Genomic DNA, 22,832 nt, shown 5'->3' on the forward strand with positions numbered 1-22,832 from the left:
TTTAGATGTGAGTTGTGAATGTTGTTTCAAGAACGGTGAGCCAGTATTACTAAGGAAAGCAAAGAATGCAGCAAAACAAACCAAGATTCTCTTAAACTTCTCAGGTGGTAATGCATCATCTTTGAAATTTAAATTTGACATAGACGAAAAATATGATTCAATATACAATATATTTAATGTATAACTGGCTTATTAGCAACTTACTACATAATTAAAGAAAGCAAATGTATTTTTGGCTGAAATATGGGTGGTTTTTTTAATAGGCATAGTTTTTGTTATAGGGCAATTTAGACAGCTGCCTCTTTAAAAATGGTAAGATAAATAGGGTTTTTAGTACAGTTGAATACATTGTGTTATTTTCTTTAGAATGAAGCTTAAAGATGTAAAGTTTGTGAAGGTCCCTATTAATAGATTTTCAGTTTGGAGAGGAAATGAAAATTGGTTTTTTTTCATTTAGTGCATGTCGACTGAAGTTTCTGAGTCGGAGCTGTTGCAGACCTGCTCTGAGGATGGTAGATCTGATAGCAGCATCTGATGAAGATGCAAATGTGAGCCTGCTAATTTTTAAAATCCAGATTAAGTGCTTTTAGCTGGCTGTCAACATCCTATGAAAGAAAAGAATCCATTTTCAAACCTTTGTTTAAAGTGGCATAAAATGAGCTCAGTAGCCAATTGTTACTTACTTACAAGCAGATGCATACATTTAAATGAAATTCTGCAGTGTTTCACTCTCTTCCCAAAGGTGATAATGTGTTTTCCTCTACTTGTGAAATTGTTGTAATTTCACAGTCTTACTTAGATTTAATTGTGTTTATTAAGATTTGAGACAAATGATTCCAATTTTATTTTGTAGAACACCAGATTTTTTTTTTTTGTCTTTTAATTCTGCTTGATAGTTGTTGGTATTGTTGGTATCATGGAATATATATGAAACAGTAAAGAATAGTAGTATGTTGTTACATTCAACAGTTTAACCCAAAAAACTCAACATGGCAAATAAGCCTTTCCTAGTAGTACATTAGTTTACTTGACGTGTAATTAAACCAGAGCTACATATTTCTCAGTGTCATTACTAACCCAAAAATACTTTTATAAATGCAGTTTATTATGTTCTATGAGCATTTGGAGCATACTTTTTCATTTTCTATGTAGGCTAGAGATAATAGCATCAGATAATAAAAACTCAGGGTATAAAAGTGACAGAATACTATAGGCTGACAAGAGAGCAAACCACATCATGAATATTGAGGGACTCTACAATAAAATGCACTTGGTGGCATTTATTATTAAAATATTTACTTGTCAGTGTAGAAACTAAAGGCACTGGTATATTGCTCCAAGTTATGGTAAAAATAGAACAGGCAGCACAAACCATGTATTGCTAGGTGGAAGAGCGGCACTGCCTGTCTAAAGGTTGTGTGTTCTTGTGTGATGAAGATCAAGAAAAAAGGAAAAACAAAAATTACCTATTTGATGTGTTTGATCTTGGTACTTTCTCTGTTCCTCTGTCAATCCTGTGATGAAGAGATTAAAGAGAAGCAGCAAAGTAAAAGCAGAATAAGGATAAACAAGTCAAGTAGACTCAGTCTGGGAGCCGGGAATGCTAGCTGCTATGGGAGAGAAAGAAATTAACATTTAACCTTCCTTTGTGTACCAGGCTCTGTGCTAAGTATTTAGGCATGTAAGGGACTTTATCAAGTACATGAATATTCTGCCCCACCCCACTCACCTGTAACACACATCAGGCACGCATGTACACCCCTTTACCGTGTTTGAGTATAAAAATAGGTCTGAGTCCTTGAAGAGATATTGATGATGTGAAATTGCCGGGGACACATTGTTTTTTTGATCAAGTCTGTTACTCAGGGTCATGGATATTGTAAATTATCCAAAGCTCACTTATTTATTTATTTAGTTATTTTTAAATTATAGCTGATTTACAGTGTTGTGCCAATTTCTGCTCTACTGCAAAGTGACTCAGTTATATATTTATACACATGCACATACACATTCTTCCATCATGGCCTGTCTCAAGAGATGGGATTTATATCCCTGTCCTGCACAGTAGGACCTCATTGCTTATCCATTCTAAATGTAATTGTTTGCATTTACTAACCATAAACTCCCAGCCCATCCCACTCCCTCCTACCCCTTGGCAACCATAAATCTGTTCCCTGTGTCTGCGAGTCTGTTTCTGTTTTGTAGATAGGTTCATTTGTGCCATATTTTAGTTTCCACATATAAGTGATATCATATGCTATTTGTCTTTCTATTTCTGACTTACTTCATGTAGAATGAGAATTTTTAGTTACATCCATGTTGCTGTAAATAGCATTATTTTATTCTTTTATGGCTGAGTATTCCATTGTATGTATTGCATTTCTCTTTCTTCCTTCCTTCCTCTTCCTTTCTCCCTCCCTTCCTTAATGGCCACACCCATGGCATATGGAATTTCCCAGGTTAGGGGTTGAATCAGAGCTGTAGCTGCCTGCCTACACCACAGCAACACAGTATCCAAGCCACCTGTGACCGTTGCCACAACTTGCAGTAACTCGGATCCGTAACCCGCTGAGCGAGGTTAGGGATCGAACCTGAATCCTCATGGGTTCTTGTCAGGTTTTTAACCCACTGAGCCACAATAGGAATTCATGTACCACATTTTCTTAATCCATTCATTTATTGATGGTCATTTAGATGGTTTCCATGTCTTGGCTGTGGTGAACAGTGCTGCTATGAACATACAGACACATGTTATCTTTTTGAGTTGTAGTTTTGTCCAGATATATGCCCAGAAATGGGATTGCTGGATCATATAGTACTTCCATGTTTAATTTTCTGAGGAACCGCTACACTGTTTTCCTTAGTGGTTGTACCAATTTACATTCCTAAAAATGGTGTAGGAGGGTTCCCTTTTTGCTGCACCCTCTCCAGTATTTGTTATTTTTACATTTACTAATGATGGCCATTCTGCCCAGTATGAGGTAGTACCTCATTGAAGTTTTTATTTTCATTTCTCTAATAATTAGTGATGTTGAGCATTTTTTCATGTGCCTACTGGCCATCCATATGTCTTCTTTGGAGAAATATCTATTTAGGTCTTCTGCCCATTTTTTGATTGGGTGGCTTTTTTTTCTTGTTGAGTTGTATGAGTTGTTAGTATATTTTGACAAAGTTCTTTTATTTCTTTTTGATCTTTGAGGTGGTTGTTGTTGTTGACTTTTCCATTATTTTGACCTTTGCAAATAAATATGTGAAAAAGATTGAACTATTCTTTAAAATAAGGGCTTATACATGATATTTTTTTCTAGGCAAATCTTAGTTTCAGATGTTTCTCCTGATACCCCTGGGGAGGGAGAAGTCAGGGATACTTACAGTTACCAAACCAATGGCCATCTTTGCATTGGGAGCACCATCAACATCAGCAACTGAGCTCTAGTTATTGAAAATAATCTGTACATAGTGCATGAATGTGACTAGTTTCATGTGTTTTCTTATGTTCTTTTTAGGAGATAGGTATTTTCCTAAGGAATATGGTCTACCTTGATATCTCAAACAGAAGCACAAAGTGGTCTTTGCCTTAATTTTACTGGCAATTAAAAGGAAAATCTTTTGACATTAAATCAAGCACAGAAAGCTGGCAAAATGTAAAGGAGACATGATTTTGTGAAATAAAGTTGGGCACTTCAGTTTTGAGCTTGTGGCATGTCAATTCTGATTATGCTTCCACTCTCCTGGAGATTTATTCACATTTGTTTTGAAGCTGCTTGTGGGGGTATATCTAGAAGCTTCACACCAAGTATATCAAAGTGGCCTGTGGGAGGAAAGCAGGCAAGGGAGTGTCTGAGACCAAACTGCTAACCCTGCCCATCTCTCCATCCTCCTTCCATCCTTAGTTCAACACTTGCACTCCTTCGGAAGGCAAATCAGCAAGTTTTCCCTTTCAAAAATGAGCCTGAAGAGGAAAGAAGACACGTAATCTCCATGTTAAGAGCAGAAGCAATTTCCCCCAGTATTGACTATAAAGTGAGGACTTTCTACCCCATAAAAACAAAACCAAAGCAACAATAATAATGATGATGACATACTGAGCATCTTATGGGGTTTATGTTGGTCGTTTATACTCATTCACTTAAAAATATAATTTTAATGTTCCAAAAACATATGAAAAAAATCTAGTTATCTTTCATTACTAGTTTAGGTTTTAGTGTATGTTTTTGCCTCATTTCACTTGTTTTATTCCAGCAAATATATGTTGGGTGCCTACTATGTCTCATTCACTGTTCCATTCAATGGAATACAGTAAACAACAATAGCAAATCATTGTCTTCCTGGAGCTTATAATTTAGTTTACTTAGGGAGCTGTACATGGAGACAGACAATAAATAAGACAAATAAGATAGAATATAGCATTGAGAGGTGACAAATGCTGTAAACAAAAATAAAGGAAGGGAGTGTGAGAGGTAGGGGCATTGTAACTTAGATAGTGTGGCCAGTGAAAGCATTTGAATAAAGATAGAGAATTGCTTGAGCAAGATCACCCTGGCCACCATGCTAAAAGTGGATTGAAAAGGAGCATAGGTGTTAAGAAGGCCCTCAGTCAGGAAGCCATTGCAGTAATTCCTGGGAGAGGCTATGGTAGTAGGGTCCAAAGAGGTGACAGCGGAGGTGGTGGGAAATGGTCAAACTCTAGTTATATTTTGACATTTATTGACAAATTGGATGCATGTGAGGTGTATGAGAGACAAGGAGAAAGAAAAGGGATGTAGGATCAAGGGTTACTGTCTTTTGGCCTGAGCAACTGGAAAGATGGATTGCCATTAATTGGGGATGTAAAAAGATTATGTAAAGAGCTTTTTGGAAAATCAGTTTTTTAGCATGTGACATATTAGGTTAGGCAATTGACCATATGAGCCAGGAGTTCAGGAAGAAGCTCGGAGTTGGTGATTTAAGTGTGGAATTCAGCCTATACTTAGATCTTTGCCGTGAGACAAATACAATCATTGTACAAATTTAGAGGCATTCTCTTGAACGTTTTTAGCGATGTGGAGGAATAAGTAAAAGGAAACTTAATGGAGAGGCCAAGGAATTGCGGATAAAACTGAGAGCATGTGGTGTCTGGAAGCCGAGTGAAGAAAGTCATTTAAGGAGGAAGCAAAGATCAACTGAGTCCTAAAATCAAGCCAGAGATGTGACTTTGAATTTAGTAATGTGGAGATTATTTTTGACCTTGATAAGACCAGTTTCAGTGGAGGAGAGGAGTGAGCGTCTGGCTGGAGTGGCCTCAGGAAAGAATGGGAGGAGAGAGTTTTTTTTTTTTTTTTTTTTTTTTTTGAAACTGCTCTGTGGACAGCTTTTGAATTTTCCTTTAGATGGAAGGTGAGAAATGGAGTGGTATCTGTAGGGGTGAGTCCTTAGAAGCTTGTTTTGCCTTTTTGGTGAGAAAGTGACTGGCATATTTATAGATTGCTCTTCTTGTGTATATCTGGGGATTAGATGCCTAAATACTGACAGAAATCTATGGAGATGGGAGTTTTGATTGGAATAAAGTCTGTTTGAACAGATCATTTTGAATCATGGGGTCTTAGGGAAATGTCAGGGCTGTACTGGGTGACATGAGAATCCTGGCATTACAGGAGGAGAACAGAAGGGGAACCAGAAGATGGATAGGGCAGGAGAGAGAAAGACATCCAGATCAAATATTGCCTATTTGCATTTTGCATAAAGTTTAGGTTACTGCAGTCCCTAAGGCGGCAATGGAAATTCTTCCACATGCCACAAAAGTTTAGACTAAATGGAACCTTAACATATTTTTTTCCAAAAACAAACAAACAAAATTTTTAATATCCTACTCATCTCTGTGAGAAAGGTAATTTTGAACTGGGTTTAAAGATGGAGGGAGGCCATTTTCATACACTGGACAATTTGGAAATGATTTGGCCTTCTGTTGAGGGACTGGAACAGTGGTTTGTGTTAATTAGCATATTTCTGGTACACTGTCTGCCAGGAACTCTGTTATTCAGTAATGTAGGTGTTCTGATGAATCAAGTAATCTAGCTAACAAAGGGCTACAATGTACGATTGAAATAAATTATCAGTGTTAAAGCAGGTGTAAGTGTAGATGCTGAGATGAGGACTGGATGTACCATCTCTTAACAGCCAGCACCTGTGGTGCCCGTGGCCTTGTCTGGGCACCACAGCTTCAGGAACCACCTCTTCTTTCCAGGAGTAGAGACTGGATTCCCTCCATTCATCCAGACCTCCAGAGTAGGCTCCTCGGAGATAATTCCTGTCAATCATGGGATTGGAGGACAGACTAAGTAATTAATTAATCTAAGAGATGATGAGATTTGGGGAGCCTCCCGGTCTCACTGTCATTTTCAAGAACATCCTGTATTTGCCTGCATCTCCAAAGAGGAGAGTCTACATTGTTTAGGGCATAACATCCTCCTGGACAAACTGCAAATACTCCACAATGTAGCCTCCCCTCTTTTTTTTTTTTTTCCAATTTTCTTTTTGGAACATGGTTCCCACGTGGTCTGAATCCCTGGATTGGACCACATTCTATTGCAAATTACTATTTAATCTGTCATTTGGGGCAAAGAAGTCTCCAAACTATCCTGTTGTCCTATTAGATAAAATGGTGTAACATTATTACTGTATACAGTGTGACCTTGCATGGATATAATAATAGTATGGAAAACAGTGAAGTATCTTAAGGAGAGATTACATAAGAACCATAGATAATGACTTATTTATGATTTATAAATTTTAATATTTTGTATTATACTTCTGATGGGTATTCTTTTTCCCTTTTCCCCAATATTTCAGGCACATAGGATGCACTAAGACTTAAGGATGTAGCGAGATGGAAAACAACACCAAACTGTTTGTAGTACCAGTATAAGCCACTTTGCCTAGCCGATTAGTGTTATTAAAATAAATGATACAAATATGTGTTAGAATTCCTCAGTGTGCAAAATTGAAATTATAATTATGTCACAGAAATAGTGATGAAAATAACACTCCTACCACATTTAAAAATTGATTTTATTTTCCTTTTCAGGATTCAAAGTGTTAAACTCTTCATTTTGGCCAGATGATTAGAAAGATATAGCTCTCCTGATTATTTTTATACTAGAATAATCTTTCATTATTAATCCATTTAAATCTTATCTCAGATCGGTTCATCAGTGCTACCAATTAAAAATAGAAAATGTATGTGCTCAATTTCAAGAATTAAAAATAATGCCTTGGGAATAGCATTTCTTTCCTGTGGTGAAAGGATTGTTGGATTTTCCAATTAAAGAAGTCTCCATACTGGAAATGAGTAGTCAATTATGAAAATTATTTTTGAATAGCCAATTTGCATATCCCTAATTGTATTCATTTCTTTTGAAGGACTGAACTTGGAATTTATAATGTTTTGATTGGTTACCCCTGCACTGGTGTTATTAATACTACTACCAACAAGGTTCCCCTATGAATGAGGCTTTGAGTGCCTTTCCTGAATAAATGTTTGAATGATAAGTAGGTTTGTTTTATTTAATGAATGAGAAGATCTAAAGATTTACTAGCAGTTTTCCAGATGTGCACACATGGCACTTCACTGGGTTGACAGTAGCATCCCTGAGCTTCATACCACACTCACGTTAGGAGTTTGTCCCCCATCAGCTGATGAGGGGCATTTCAAGTTCCTATCGTACTGCTGTCTACTGGCCAAAAATGCATTTTCAGCAGGGCTGCTTTTACCATTTATACAGCAGTGTTTGCACAATTACTTGATTATTTTATTATATGTTGCCTCTATTTTAAGAAACATTACTTGGAAATGGACAATTAAAAGTTGGATGTTAACAAGAAGCGTAGTTCTCTTGTATGAAATTAAGCTAAGATGAAGATGCAGATAATTAAGAGTTCTGATGGTTAATTTCATTAGACTGAAACCAGTCAACACAGCATTGGTTACGGAGGAAAAGAACAAAATTACAGGCGTGTATAAAAATGGGCTGTCTATGTGACCACGATAAACACAGATGGCCTGTAAATAAATATACATGTGTGTGTTTGTGTCTACTTGTTCTGATTGTGTCTAAAAGGACAGACAGAGTTAGGAATTTTATCCTGTCTTTAGCTCTCTGAAACCAGAATGTTCTATCCTGTTGTTCAACTTCTGCATATTCGACTTTCATTCTTAGTCATACTTTTTGTGTGCGTGTGATCTAATTTAGTACTTTTGATTATTTAATGTAACTAAACCAAATTGCAGTTTAATATTATAAATTTTAGGTATATCTGATCTTTCTTCTGATAACTTGTTTTATTGTTTCTACTTTTATTTATTTTTTAGAGTATCTTTAGTATCTTTATTCTGTATAATAGAGTATCTTTATTCTTGGTAACACTTATAAGAGGAAGAACTACTCATGTCCTTTTAAGCCTCTTAGAAAAGGCGGTGAGGGAAAGAGGCAGCCATTTCATTCCTTCAGGAGAGTTCAACAAAATTGGATCTCTATTTCAGGAATATATAAACAAACCATTAATTATTTCCTGGCCCTATTGCTTTTAGACAAAACTATTGAACTAAGAGTTCTGATACAGTCACGTTAAGGTTTTCAGTTTTAAGAGGTAATTTTTTTACAAAAGCAAATAAAGATGGCGATCAGCTAGACAGTGTCCATGTGATATGCGTGTCCTACAAAGTAATTAGTGTTGTTGGATTTGTTTGTAGCTGATTGCTGTGTTTGACGAACAAGAACCACTCCACAAGATTGAGAGCCCCAGTGGAAACCCTGCAGGCCGGCAGAGCCCAGATGCTTTTGAGACAGAAGTGGCTGCCCAGCTCGCTGCGTTTAAACCAGTTGGTGGGGAAATTGAAGTAACCCCTTCTGCTCTGAAATTAGGTAGGTGTATTTTTTAGTGGTCTGCTTCTTACCTGGTTGAAACACATCATTCTTGCTGGCTATAAGTCACTTCTTTGTTATGACTTATCATGTTAGGGTTCATCTTTAAAAAAATAAAAATAAAACTGGTTTGTCTTTTTCTAAATTATTTTTTTACATAGTTCTTTGCAGCTGTTGATCTCAGGCAATGGATGCAATTTTTCTTGAATTGCTGGTGAATCTGAATCGCATACGCTTGAGGTAATATAGGGGAAGAGCTGAGCTATAAAAGATGAGTGAGGTTCATCTATAGCCTATGAGGACCCCTTTAAAAAAGTCCCTGAAAAAAGTCACTTGGAAAAAGCTAAGGGTTATCAAGGAATCCTAACTAGTAATAAAAGGTCACACACTTTATGTTTCAGCCACCTTTTTCTTCTCCACAAACTATGTATCTCAGAGTTTAGGGAAAACATTTTGAAGGTAGTTTCTTGATTCCATTCTACTGATTTGTTCCAACAAGAACTACTCATCCAGTGATTTTGTTAAGAATTCCTTTTTGGGGGGTACTATTTGTTTTGAAAGGCGTTGGTAGAAAGCGAAAAATAAACATTCTTCTAAAGTTTCAGTGAAATTTTGTTATTTTTTTCTAGATAAATAATGCCATTTATTGGCGATATCTTTTGAAGTCAATTTTAGTTCCATTTAAGAGAGTAAAGTTGTGAAAATCCCCTCATAGTTTGGTACTTAAAATTATTTTTTATCCCTGTTGAATGTAGGCATATATTTTAAGACAGTTCTACATGTTGGTTATAGGTAAATTCTCAGGATAGAATTTTTTTTTCCATTTTGTAAAGGGAATCATTTTTTTTAAAGCAAAGCATATACTTAAAAATTGTAAAAATCGTATATAATTCTTGCCATTTGAAACAAAATAGGTTGTAAAAGTTTATTTTATATACCACAATACTAAATATCCATATTTTGTACTAATTTTCTGGAAAGCATCTATAGTGCCCCTTTTAAAATAAACCAAGTGGAAATTAAGGACCTATCTTCTTCATAATTTGCCTCTATCTTTTGGAAACCAGACTAGTGGAGCACTTCTACTGGAACTCAGGCATTGGAGGGCTTTGTGGCAGCTTCTTTCATCTGGAGCGAGGTTTGTGGCTTCAGCAACCTCACAGCCCTGTCATTCATTTGCATAATGGATGCCTTTTTATCCATTATGCAAATGGCATGGGAGGAAAATTAGGCAATAAGGGAAGATGAGGGGAGAAAATTGCTCTTGCTTGCTTTAATATTCTATTTATAAGCAAGCACTGTGGTCTTCGAAAGGCTGAACCTCAGAGCACCCCTCTGCCTGAAACTTCCGTTTTTTCACCTTTGTCTTACAAGCTTTCTCAGGCAGAAGAAAAAAAGTTTGTTTTTCTTTTAACTTTTTCAGCTTCTTTTCTCGAAGGATCTGAGCAACATAACCTTCAAGGTAGGAAGAAAAGTAAGCTGAGGTTTCCCTTCTTTGAAAGTGGACTTTCTGCATCACTACTGATTGGATATCAGGCACAGATGTAAAACGATATTTATTCTTTGGTGACCACATGCCAGGCATGGAGCTCAAGGCAGTACACAGAGTATTCTAAATCCTTTACTCATAACAACTCATTGAAGCCGCCTAACACTGAGTTGGATTATATTATTCCCCTCATTTTAAGAGTTGGGGTTACAGGCATGGGGCAGTTAAGTAACTCCTTGAAAGTCAGAGGCTATTAGGTGGCAAAGTCAGGATTTGGACCCTTGCTGGCTCCAGTCAGTGTCTGAAACAATTTTGCTATGCTGTCTTTCATATGCTATTTGTAAAAGAATACATTGATATAATTTTCCTGAGATTCGCTTCATGAATATATACCAAGTTCCGAAAATGCTTTTCGGCTTCAAATCCCATTTCCCCTAGTCCCATAGATGACACGATGAGATTGGCCAACCTTCACTTAAATTAGGTGGTCAGTGTTGCCTTCCTGCCATTTGCTCTAAAGTGTGGCATCATTTCTAGTTCCTCCTTTTTCTTTCCACCATCCACACTTTCTTCAGCCTTCATGTTGACAACCGCTGCAGCAGGCCAGAGCTTCCTCATTGATGAGGCTACTTCAGAGGCCTCAAACTGACCTCTTTCTTTACAGTGCCTGCTTTCCCCAGAGGTGCCTTCCTACGTCACAAATCTGATTATGTATCTCCCCTGCTCCACAACTTCCAATGGCTTCCCACTGCCGGGAGAACCGTGTCCAAATGAGTTAGCAGGCTGCTGCAGATGGTTCCTCAGAATTAGCTGGAGGAATCTGGGCAGGGATGAATGATGAAGAAATTATCTCTCATCTGAATTCTAGTTAGACTGAGTACTTTGCATTTCTAGAACTTTAAAAGCAAAGACAAAAAAATATATATTTTTTTGTCAGGTTTCTCAAATAGAGAAATTAAAAGAGGAAAGTAAAACCATCAGCTCTGTTACCTGTTCATTCATTTTTCCTTCTGTTGCCCTCAGGGCAGGGTGTGGTCATGTGGTTTGTGCCTGCAAGGAAGGAGGGATGTGCTTGGCAACAGATGCAATGCTCCTGGCTCTTCTGAGATGTGACCTGGTTATTCTGTCCTGCCTACCCCGAGACACTGTTTAGATGAAGAGTGGCAGGGAGTAGTCAGAGGAGGAATAAATAGCATGTGTGTTCCAGCGGTCTATCATTGCAGGGTGCCAGGACCCAGCCCTTCCTCCCTGACAGCTCTCAGAGGCTGCCATTGGAACTACTTCTCCTGCTCATGAGTCTCATTTGCCCAAGGTGGCATAGCAGAAGCAAGGCTGATTCTCCCTGCTTTTCTCACCCTGGAGATCCATTCAAGAAGATGAGGAATTGAACCATTATAACTTCACATGCTTACCTTACTTAGGGCACCAATTTAACAAATACTAGGAATCAAGATATTCTTACAGTTAGGTCTTGTTAATCACCAAAAATGTATATTTTAATGATATTGGAATAAAAATACACTCAACATTCAGTATAATTTTTATATCTCTTTCCAACACAAGATTAGTATCAATGAAATGTTGTTAGAAATTGACAGTCTTCCCCCGATACATGCAGACAGAGGTTAGCCCCACCTTTTTTTTCCTTTATCTTTTGCAGAAGTTTCTATTTCAAGCGCTCTTCAGGATCTGTCCACTTCTTTTCTGCCCACTTTTATTAGTAGCTTCTCTTCCACAGTCACCTTAACTTGCAGCTACCACAAGATAATTGCCATTCCCTAAATTTGCTACTTTCTTTCAAATCTCTGTTGTTGTTGTTTAGGTACCATTCCCTGCACCTGACTCTCCTTTTTGCCTCTTTTTCTGTTTGGTGAAATTGTGTGGATCTTTTAAGTCCAAGCTCAAATATGACCTTGTTTTTGAAGCCTTGCCCAAATCTTCAAGACCGTACAGTAAGTGTACCATAAACATACTTCTTAATTCTTCAACAACAAAAGGATATGAAGATGAAGGCATTTTCTATGGACTAAATGGGGTTCATCCATTTGCATCCTATAAGCTAATAGTGTATATGCTTTTAATTTGTAAAAATGAGCTTTAAATCAAGTGGGCAACCACATAATTGCAACTTCATTCATCTAGATTATCTCCTACCATTTATTTTGTAATAGATTTTCTAAAGTAATGCAAAATGACTAAGTCCTGACTCAGGCCTAACTAGCAAATCATTGTAACACTTCAAGATTTTGTTTTTGAAGTTGGCTAGTGCACTTTGCGTAGACTAGAGATCGCTAATATGAGTCTATTTTTTAAAAAAGAGATACAGTGGAACAAACACCGGGTAGAATAGCAAAGAATCATATTCACAGAGTTCATCTAGACTTTAAAAATCACCTAGTTCAGAATTTTCCAGGTCGTCTTGATGGAACCCAATGGTACTTCTTAACATGTTTCACAATTTCAAGAAATATTTGAGTCTAGTTAATTAATAACATTTATTGAGCACTTAAGTTCTAGATGCTATTGTAACTCATTCATATTCACTCTTTATGTGCCCAGCATTGGTTATGCCAGAAGGGAAGAGAGGGATGCAGAAGAGTATTGAGTAGGCTCTAAAGAATCCTAATACCATTTAGAAATCCTACAGCAAAGAAACCTACCTTCACTGGGAAGAATCCTCGACACCTCTTAGAACAACTTTTGTGAAATGCTGGTCTGTTAGTAGACAGTTCTATAGTATTTCATATTAGCAATTTCCTAGACAATTAACATTATTTTACAAATGGCCAAAGGAAAGCTTAAGGGAGACTTAGTATGTGCTGTCATGTCAAATACCTAGTTGGTTAAAGGAGTAGAATTTGAACATGCATCTCCTGACTTTCAGCTACATGACATTTTTTTTGAATTAATTGTAGGTTTCAATTATCTCTATCTTTTAATACTCTATGGGATAAAATATCAACTTTTTTCCTTTCGGTACTGAAAGACTGTCAGTTGATAAATAGACACCATGAATAGTTGTAAATGAAAAGCTACTAAGTGAAGAAAGACCAGAAAAGTAAGATGGGGACATTTATTTTAACTCCTCTGTAAGTGTTAGAAATGAATATGTTCCTGTTTCTTCCTCCCCTGTGTGGGTGCCCACATGTGCTTGCATGGATGTATCTATGTTTGGGGGAAAATGGCACCAAAACAAATATGCTAGTATTTGGGATACCTGGGTAATTTTTTTCTATATTGTAGATACTGTTGTACTTTTTGAGATTTCAACTATCTGCGTGTAGGAGCTTCTGTAAATAAAAGAAAATAGTGAGGATGCTTACTTTGAAGTTTGGAATAATAAGAGTCCTTCAGCCTTCCCCCAACTAATCCTTAATGCTGCCTTTCTGAACAGAGGCACCTGACCCCCTGCTTCTTCCCAAAAGCCCTCATAAGGCCTCCATCCAAGGTTGGCCCAACCCTTTTCCCTTGAGAAACACTAATGTGGAGCTGGTCTCAGGCTCTGCAGTATTTGATCTAGCCATTTCCAGACAAGTCATTTAGTCAGTATCTCTCACATTTTTTCCCAAACAAAAACTAAATCAGAAAACATCAGGCATTCATAAAAGTGACTATTCTGAATTGAGATGAGTCACTTCTCCTTGTGTACACACTTGCATATCCCCCTCAGCCACAATTTTCTCATCTCTAAAATGGGCCTTTCTCGCTCTAATGGGGTCTGATTTTCCCTGGAGAATGTCGTTCATCCCAAGCTGAATTTAAATATGATTTCACATCCCTGTCAATTTCCATTCCAGGGCCCCAATTAATGAGTAGTTTTATTTTGGAACTTTTGGTAATTTTTCTCCATATTCTTGACTGAAATTTGCTATTTTGGCTTAAGCTTCCGTGAGAAAAGATCTCAAGTTACAGTTATTTTAGCAATGTAATTTAAACAGTGTATCAGGATAAAAGATATTTTAAATTTCATTGTTGCCACTCTTGTGATCTGTATTACCCTGATATAAAGCACTTTGATTAAAGTTTGAAGTTGAAATGGTATTGAATTTATTCTCCTCTTGTTGTCAAACTTTGAAGATGAGATACTTGCTATTTGAAAGTGATTCCTGTTTTTGAGACTTGAAAGCCAAAAGGTGCCTCAGATGCTTTATTGTTTCCATGTGTGTTTGTGTTTCTTCAAAACTGAAATGAAAATTATGATTGTATGTCTGTTGTAATAGAATTATTTTCAAAACAGTGAGTTCTCTTCTCTTTATTTTCAGTAGTTCCTAGATAATACGGTCTAACCGTAGATTAGTGTTGGAAGTTGTGACCATTTTCTATCTGATTTTGCCTAATTTACTGCATAAGGGAAACATATGGGATCATTTGTCTGAATTTTTAAAGAAACCAAATCCCTTTATGGCACTGATCTTCAGGAAAAAATAAAGAAGGGGGAAGTTTATCCCTTTAATTAGGCTGCAGTGTGTAAGTAGCTGCTGTGCCCATAATGTGAGTTTAAGTATTGGCATCTGATCCTAGACAAACACACTTACACCACACACATAGCAGAACGAAAGCTCAGAGCCGGGCCATGGTTCTGCCGGAGCCTTTGAATTCTGACTACAAAGTACCCAGGCCGGTGAGGGTTCCTTGTTACTGGAAGCTCTCTGCAGTGGGCGGTGAAACCCCAAGTTGAACTGACCGGGGAACTGAGGTCATTTTCTTGGGTGACTCCATAAGTCAAAATTTGGTCATTGAGTTTCATCCTGTTTTTTTCCTCTTGGGCCTGACTATTCAAAAGTTAACAGCGATAGAGTAGCTTTCCTTTCTTTTCTTTTTTCTTCCCCGGGAGCTTGGTATTTTTCCCATGTAGGCTTAGATGAATGATGTTGTAATTAGCTATGGTAACCTTGCCAGACTCTCATCAATCAGTCATGGCCACGTGATCATCAAAGGGTGCACATGCTTTTCTGGTATGATGGTAGCTATATCAGGACTAAAGAGATCGAAACATTCTAGCCCCTTTCTGGTTCTAGAACAACGGTTCTTTCTTTTGCTATTGTTGTTTTGGGTTTTATTTTAGTTTGTTTTCACAGTAGGTGAAAATTGATGGGTAAGGGGTGGGGGTGGTACAGGGAAAGTCAGATTAGACATTGAATATTTTTAAAAATTTGTAATACTCTGGAAAAGGGTTTGAGGCACTTGGTTAAGGGAGAGACTAAAATTAATATCTAAAAACAAGCAATGCGTAGCAAATATTTAAAGGTCATTACTAAATACAAGTAATTTCTGTTTGTGTTAATGAAGTAAAAATGTGAATCACAGTTGAAATATGAAGTTTTCAGTATCCTGGGCCTTGCTTCCTGAATAACTGCAGATGAATGGTCAATGTAAAACTACTTCATAGACAAGCATTCAGTTCATAATATTCTGTTAAAAAAAAGAAAATAGTATGATGAATTTTGCTTGAAACTTTCCTATATTCTTGTAAATGTCTTTTAAAGGGATACTATTTATTAAATTATAGAATGTTAAGCAAGGGAAAATAATTTTTTTATTATTATTATTTTTTAGGGCTGCACTTGTGGCATATGGAGGTTCCCAGGCCAGGGGTCTAATCGGAGCTGTAGCTGCTGGCCTTCACCAGAGCCACAGCAACACAGGATCCGAGCCGCGTCTGCGACCTACACCAGAGCTCATGGCAACGCCAGATCCTTAACCCACTGGGCAAGGCCAGGGATCGAACCCGCAACCTCATGGTTCTTAGTCGGATTCGTTAACCACTGAGCCACGATGGGAACTCCATAATTAGTATCACTCTAATAGGACTATTTTCATTTTTCTGTTTACTATCCAGTTTATCTTTGTATTTTAATCCTAAATCGATTCTTTTTTTACACCTGCTCAGTCCTCCTCTTGTCTATTTTTTTTAATTTGTATACTCTGTTTAATGGCTAAATTTTGTATCTAAATTGGTACTAAATTGGCTATACTCTAATAAAAAATATTAAAGGGGATTTACATTTAGCTATTTATCCCTAAGTGTAAGATAATATTATAGAAATCAAGCTTTTATTCTAATTCATCTCCAGCTATATTTTCTAAGTTGATTATATGACCTCAGAGAAAAAAAAAAAAACAACCCACTGAGTTCACTATCTCCCCTTTGGCCTCTTGCTCAAGCTGGACCTACACTGAGACAGAGTCTGCAGATCCTCTCATAAACAAAGGGAATGAAAGGTTACCTTCCTACTGCTCACTTGATATTAGACCCCAGGGTTTTCAAGCCTCTTTTGCAGATTGCTTTTAATAGTGAGCACAGTGAAACTCTGTTTGCAAAGGCCTAGTTCCTAACCAGTGAAAATATTTTCAGCTAAACTGTCATAGTCACCTCCTTGTAGTTCCCTGGACCACTGATAAAATGATTTTTGATTTGTCCTTTTAATAAAAGAAACCATTGTCCTCTTCCTCTTTCCTCTCCATGCCCCCCCCCCAACACACACACCCATAATCTTTCCTTCCTCCCTTCCCCACCCATCATTGCAACTCCCAGCTTCCTTTCTTATAACCACTCCCCAACCCCCTTCTATTCAAGTACTAAGAGACAGTCAAGCAGAGTGACCAAGGCCCTCATTCTGTTTTTTAGAGCCTAGTTGGGTCTATTACAGAATACTTTCATATTACTTATCTGTATTAAAAATTTCCTAACTTATGACTCAAATTTTTATAAATATAAATCTTTGCAGCCATAAAATAAATTTCTCATAAATTTCTAATCACAAATTATTTATAATAACCATGCTGAGTTTCCCTTGCAATGTGAAATTCAAAAGAATCTTGCCAACAGTGCAAAATATGGTAAAGCCTCTTTTGCACTAACAATTTAAATAGAAGGTTCAGCCTTTGGGACTTTTTCTCTGGGTGTGTGCCCGTATGTTTACGCATGCACGCACATAGGATTTTTTTTTTCTCTTTCTGCCCAGATGGGCAAGGGGGAAAAAATCCACTAATTTAATTATTTACAGAAGATCCATCTTAAGGACAAGTCACTCAGAGTTGGACACGCTTTTATGACTGGCGCAGGATTTTCTCATTTGCTTTATCTGATAAAGCCATATGATGAATTATACCCCAATATACACACATTTGGTTATTTCCTTGCTTGATACCCATTTTGAAATTTTACTAAGATCTTGATTTGGCCCAGTGAATGTAAGAAATACTGAAATAGCTTGATCTGTTCATTCTTGCGTCCCAAAGTGATAAGGAAAGGCGACAGCCTTTGCTTAACAATTGCCTTAAGAAAAGCTCTCGTGTTTACCCTTTTTTAAAATGTTTACCAGATAAAATAAGACAACCTCTCAGATATCAACCACCACATCCTCTCAATTTATCATTGAAAAAAAATCCATCCATCATATAATATTCACAAAATGGTACTCATTCTGTTTGTAGGTCTAATGAGAAAATCTTGATAGCTATAAATATATATATATAGGTAATCCTCTAAAAATACCAGAAAAATTCTGATTTTTAAGATTATAAGATTCTGCTAAATTCCTCAAACTTCTTTACAGATGGAAGAAATTTGGGGCTTTATTTTATTTTATTTTTCTCTTCTGTGTGTAAAATTATAGGAAATTATATGGTGCATCTTGCTCATTTTCTTTTTTGTTTATGTGGAAGACTTAACTATGATTACTTAATGCATGTGTATGGGATATGACATGATCAAGGAAAATAAATGAGAGTAGGCTCTTGCCTTACCACAACCTATTTAAAACCATAGTACTTGTCTTTGGTGTTTTAAGATAATATTGACTAAAAAAGCCATTACTTCAATGTCATATTTCTTGAAGCTGTTGATAAGAATGGTGTTTCCATATCCTTTTGCACTCTTTGTTCTGAAAAATGGCATGGATAACAACTGCAAGCTGAATGGCTTTGTGTCATCTGGTTCTGCATAATTGTGATGATCAATTAAACTCTCCTGGTGTTTTTAAAACAAATAGACTTTGTGCCCCAGAGATCTGGAAGCATGAGGCAAACTTATTTTAGTCACAGTTCAGGAATAATGTTCTTTGACCTCATGACTTTCGTTTGGTGTTACACGTAACTGCCATTATGGCAGAGAGTTCAGCATTTGCACAATTGACATCTGCTCTGTTTAGATGATTGTGCTTAAGAATATAAGGAAGGGAATCCGTCTATTTAATGTCAGTGCTCCAGAAGATGGTGGTGTGCCTGTCACTGACTTCAGTTAATCAATCATTATTTATTGCAATAGATGAAAAGTAGTATGCTAGGCTTCCAGAGGCATATAAAAGAACACAAGTCATGAACTCATTCTCAAGCAGCTTACTATCTAGTGGTCTTAAGACAAATTACTGAGTGAGTCTCTTAACTTCGTTAGGTTTCCATTTTTATAATTTACAACTGTTGCTATAATAATACAGAGCATGCAATTACAAAACCTTACAGTTGAAAACAGATTTTACCACATAAGTAAATGTAGACATACACAACAGCTTCTGTGTGCACCATGAATCATGTGTGACATCTCCTTGTAGCTTGGTTAATTGTCTTTTATTTGCATCTTTGGTTGATAGTGAGGTTCATGGAAATAATAAAACGTCAATTTTGTAGTCTGTGTTTCTACAGTTTTCATTGACTCTATTTTGGGCAGTGTTGGTTGTACCTCATAGGTGACCAGAAATAACTAGGATCCCTCGTCTTTGACTACCAACCAACAATACCCTGTGCTGCCCAAGTGATGTCTCCAAGGATCTAATGGGCTGATTGATGAGTATGTATCAATTCATCTATCTATTCTTCTCCCTAAAGACATTCTAGTGAAGTTGGAGACCAACTGCCCTGGTGAGTTGATGGAATGCCCTGTTCAGGAGAACTAGATGTGCTCTAGTCAGGAAGTAGAGTTCAGTGACCCACTCTTTCTTTGTCACTGATTACTAGATAAATTATTGATTGGACCCAAATGGTAATCTTTCTTTTGCAAATCTGTAGGCTATACCTCAGCCTAATTTGTGTACGTCATACAGAAAGCTTAAGTTCTCTGTTTAGGCCCTCCATTCTTCTCACTCAAAATTCTCCTGGAGAATGCTCAAATTGTCTAAATATGATTGTCCTGAACATGAATTCCTCTATACCGGGCTGTGATGGGAAGTAACATTTTCCATTTTGGAAAATTTAGAAACGTTTAGAGAATGAGTTTTGTGTTATTGCTCCTTTTCAGACCTTTTTAAAAACTTGCTCAAAAATTAATTTTCTTGGCACCCCTTGGTGCACAGCAAGTTAAATAGCTGGTGTTGTTACTGCAGCGGCCCCCAGGGTGCTCCTGTGGCACAGGTTCGATCTCTGGCCTGGAAACTTCCACATGCTTAATGGTCTATTTTTCTTTTTTCCTTTTTTTTTTTTTTTTTTTTTTTTTTTTGGTCTTTTTGTCTTTTGAGGGCTGCACTTGCGGCATATGGAGATTCCCAGGCTAGGTGTCTAATCAGAGCTGTAGCCACCGGCCTACACCACAGCCACAGCAACACCAGATCCAAGCCACGTCTGCAACTTTCACCACAGCTCACAGCAATGGCGGATCTTTAACCCACTGAGTGAGGCCAGGGATCAAACCCGCAACCTCGTGGTTCCTAGTCAGATTTGTTTCCGCTGAGCCATGACAGGAACTCCAAAATAGTGTTTTAGCACTTATTTGGTAGTTGTCATCAATTTGATATACTAATGGGGTGTCTTTACAAGAATTTTCTAGCTGGAAAAATTAAGTTAAACAAAATTCTTGTCTGTAATTATCTTCTTAAAAATTAGTTCTTTCCTTCATATTCAAAGTGTAATCTGAATGTATATTTGACTTAATATCTTCTTTATATCTTAATGAAAGAAGTAGCCAGTGCATTATTTCCAGAAGAAAACAATGGATGGAGAAAGATATAGATTATATATTACATATTTACTTCACAACAGTAGAATGTAGAAGTTGAGTATAAGTCATAGAGCAAGACTCGCAAGTCAGATAGGACTCTGTTGTTTACAAATTAGGTGATAATAACAGGTTATTTAACATCACTGTGCCTCAGTTTTCTCATCTATAAAATGGAAAATATTAATAATGACCAAATGGAGTTGTTGTGAGCGTCAAAAGCACTTGTATGTGTATAAATATAAAATGCTTAGAATAGTGCCTGCCATGTAATGTGGCAAATAATTACTGGTCACTATTGCTATTTTTATCATTGTATTTATTATTTTCTTTTTTCTTTTTTCTCTTTTTTTTTTTCAAGTGGCTGCACCTGCAGCATATGGAAGTTCCCAAGTCAGCAGTTGAGCCACAGTTACTGTAGAAGCAACGCTGAGTAGTTATGCCATGAGCCATACAGAAAGTCCATATGTACTATTGGTTATTTGTCAGAAAGTTATAAAATCTCCTTGTGTTTATGTAATTGCTGGTTTGATTGGGCACTTTGTTCTCTTGTTTTCAACTTTCAACCCCTGACACTATGTTCTCTTGTTTTCAACTTTCAACCCCTGACACTATGTTGTTCTCTTTTTCATAAATGTAGATTCTGGTCATCTAAGGCCTTCTTCTTTTCTAAGCTACAAAATAAAATGTGTTTTTCCTCTCTTCAGGCTTACAAGATAAATGGTAAAATGGTTTATTGAAGCCAAAACAATACCTAGGACATTAATCAGAGTAATATAATTGCTGCGGAGTTTTCAAATAATTCCTTTGTGCTTGTTTTTAGGGTTTTGTAGAAGGGTAATTGCTTTGATTCTTTTTATCTTTACTTAAGTTCTTCACTTTCATGTCCTCACCCTGATTCATCATATTGTCTATAAGTGTGTTCTTTTAGAATCGGTAAGTGCATGCTCTTCATGTTTGACAATAACTTTACCCAAGAGAGTAAGGATACATTTTGGAGGTTGTCACCCTCATCCAACTGGCCTAGAATCCTGGATGAGTCAGGTTGGCAGCAGGAAACAGATGACATGCTCAAAGATGTAATGGAAGAGAATTTAATAGTGAGATTATTTATGAAAGTGAAGCACTCAAGTTCTGAAACAATCTGAGAGCCCTTACCAGCCCAGCCCTGAAAAGGGAAATGATTCTTACCAATCTGGTAAGAGCTATAGATGTGGGAGAAATGTCCTTAGAGCATCTGAACCTGCGATGCAAGGTTGTTCAGTCATCACTTTCAAAGATGGAGCTGGCCCTTTCTTTCTACCCCCCTTTCTTCCTGCTGGTCCCCCAACATGGCCATATCCAGCTGGGAGCCAAAGGGAAATTGGTCTGTGTGATGTACTAAATTGCTGAGTGGAAGTCAGCCTCCTGAGGCCTGAGCCGGGCTTAAAAGACTGGGGACTGTTCCAGAGAGCAACATGGAGATCACCCAGAACAGATACCTTGTCTGTGTATCCCTGAGGTGATTTTTTATATAATCAGTTGATTATATGTTTGGCATAGAACTTATCCACTGGAACTTAGAAATCATTGGATTCTACGTTGTTCTTCAAGGTGTCATAATTCAGTGCAATAGTTCTCTTGTCTTATCCTTTTTTCCTTAAGTTGGGACATAGCATAGGTGATATTTCTATATACAGCACTGTGAAATGGAGTACCCTCTTTATGTCGTATTTCTATTGTGCTGACTATGATTCTACTACCTTTGTAACTCAATCAGTAAAGCACATTAGCTTTCAGTTCACAAAAAAAAAATTGGATTGAATATGCTTTTCTCTGTCTTTTCCTTTCAAACTTTCATAGAAATGACTGCTCAAGTGAAAATAAGGGAGGCAGTAATAGATTAATAATAACACTGGAAAGTGGAAGAAGGGGAATGAAGAGTGAATAGAATTAGATTACCAGGTGACTCAGACTTCATGCTGCCCTACAGTAAAGGCTTCCTGCTTCTGGCATTGAGCAATAGCCTAGGGTGGAGGTGGACAGCTTGCCTGACTGCTCACTGGGCATGCTTGTTGAAGTGAAGCCTGTCAGCAAACATGCTTTATCATATCACCTACCTAATTCAGAGGAGAATTTTGTTCAGAAAAGATGCATGTATTGGCAGGAAAAACTGAAGCTACTTGCTGTTCTTAAGCCACTGAGCATCTCATTCAGAAATATGAATGGGCAGCTACCACTCAGCAGACATTTAAGGGAACAACAGCTCAAAAGATGACTCTAGGATAGAATTGACAAGACAACCTTGGAGAAGAACAAAAAAGCTGGAGGAGCAACCCTATCAGATAACAAGATTTACAAAATTAAAATAATTTATTCAGTGTGATTTTGGCTTAAGGGCATATAAATGGCATAGAGTAGAAAATTCCAGCAGTAGACCTTCTGCCATTAGTTTTATGTCATGTATGACACTGCTGGGTGGTGAGGAAGGGATGATGTCAAGTCAGGTCAGTATCTATATAGAAAACAAAAATTA

At 37.2% G+C, this 22,832-nt stretch overlaps 1 protein-coding gene and 1 long non-coding RNA gene across 10 annotated transcripts in view; both read left to right on the forward strand.

Moving 5' to 3' along the window:
* PARD3B (par-3 family cell polarity regulator beta) overlaps positions 1-22,832 on the forward strand; it is a 1,028,888-nt gene that overhangs the window by 401,754 nt on the left and 604,302 nt on the right. For all 9 annotated transcript variants that reach the window (XM_084998493.1, XM_021075045.2, XM_021075046.2 and 6 more), the window contains one exon: positions 8,729-8,900. Coding sequence is in view for 6 of the 9 variants with exons in the window: in XM_021075045.2 (XP_020930704.1) it covers positions 8,729-8,900 (172 nt within the window). In the remaining 3 variants the exon portion in view is untranslated. The remainder of the gene's footprint in view (positions 1-8,728; positions 8,901-22,832) is intronic.
* LOC146396100 (uncharacterized) lies at positions 18,318-22,659 on the forward strand. Its single transcript, XR_014828995.1, has 2 exons — positions 18,318-20,360; positions 20,730-22,659. It is a non-coding gene; the product is annotated as an uncharacterized LOC146396100 (long non-coding RNA).

This window comes from Sus scrofa, chromosome 15 (genome assembly GCF_054392235.1).
Source record: "Sus scrofa isolate SSC_HxYL_T2T_F1_AM1 chromosome 15, Sscrofa_HxYL_maternal_Yorkshire_Landrace_v2.0, whole genome shotgun sequence".
Taxonomy (NCBI): domain Eukaryota; kingdom Metazoa; phylum Chordata; class Mammalia; order Artiodactyla; family Suidae; genus Sus; species Sus scrofa.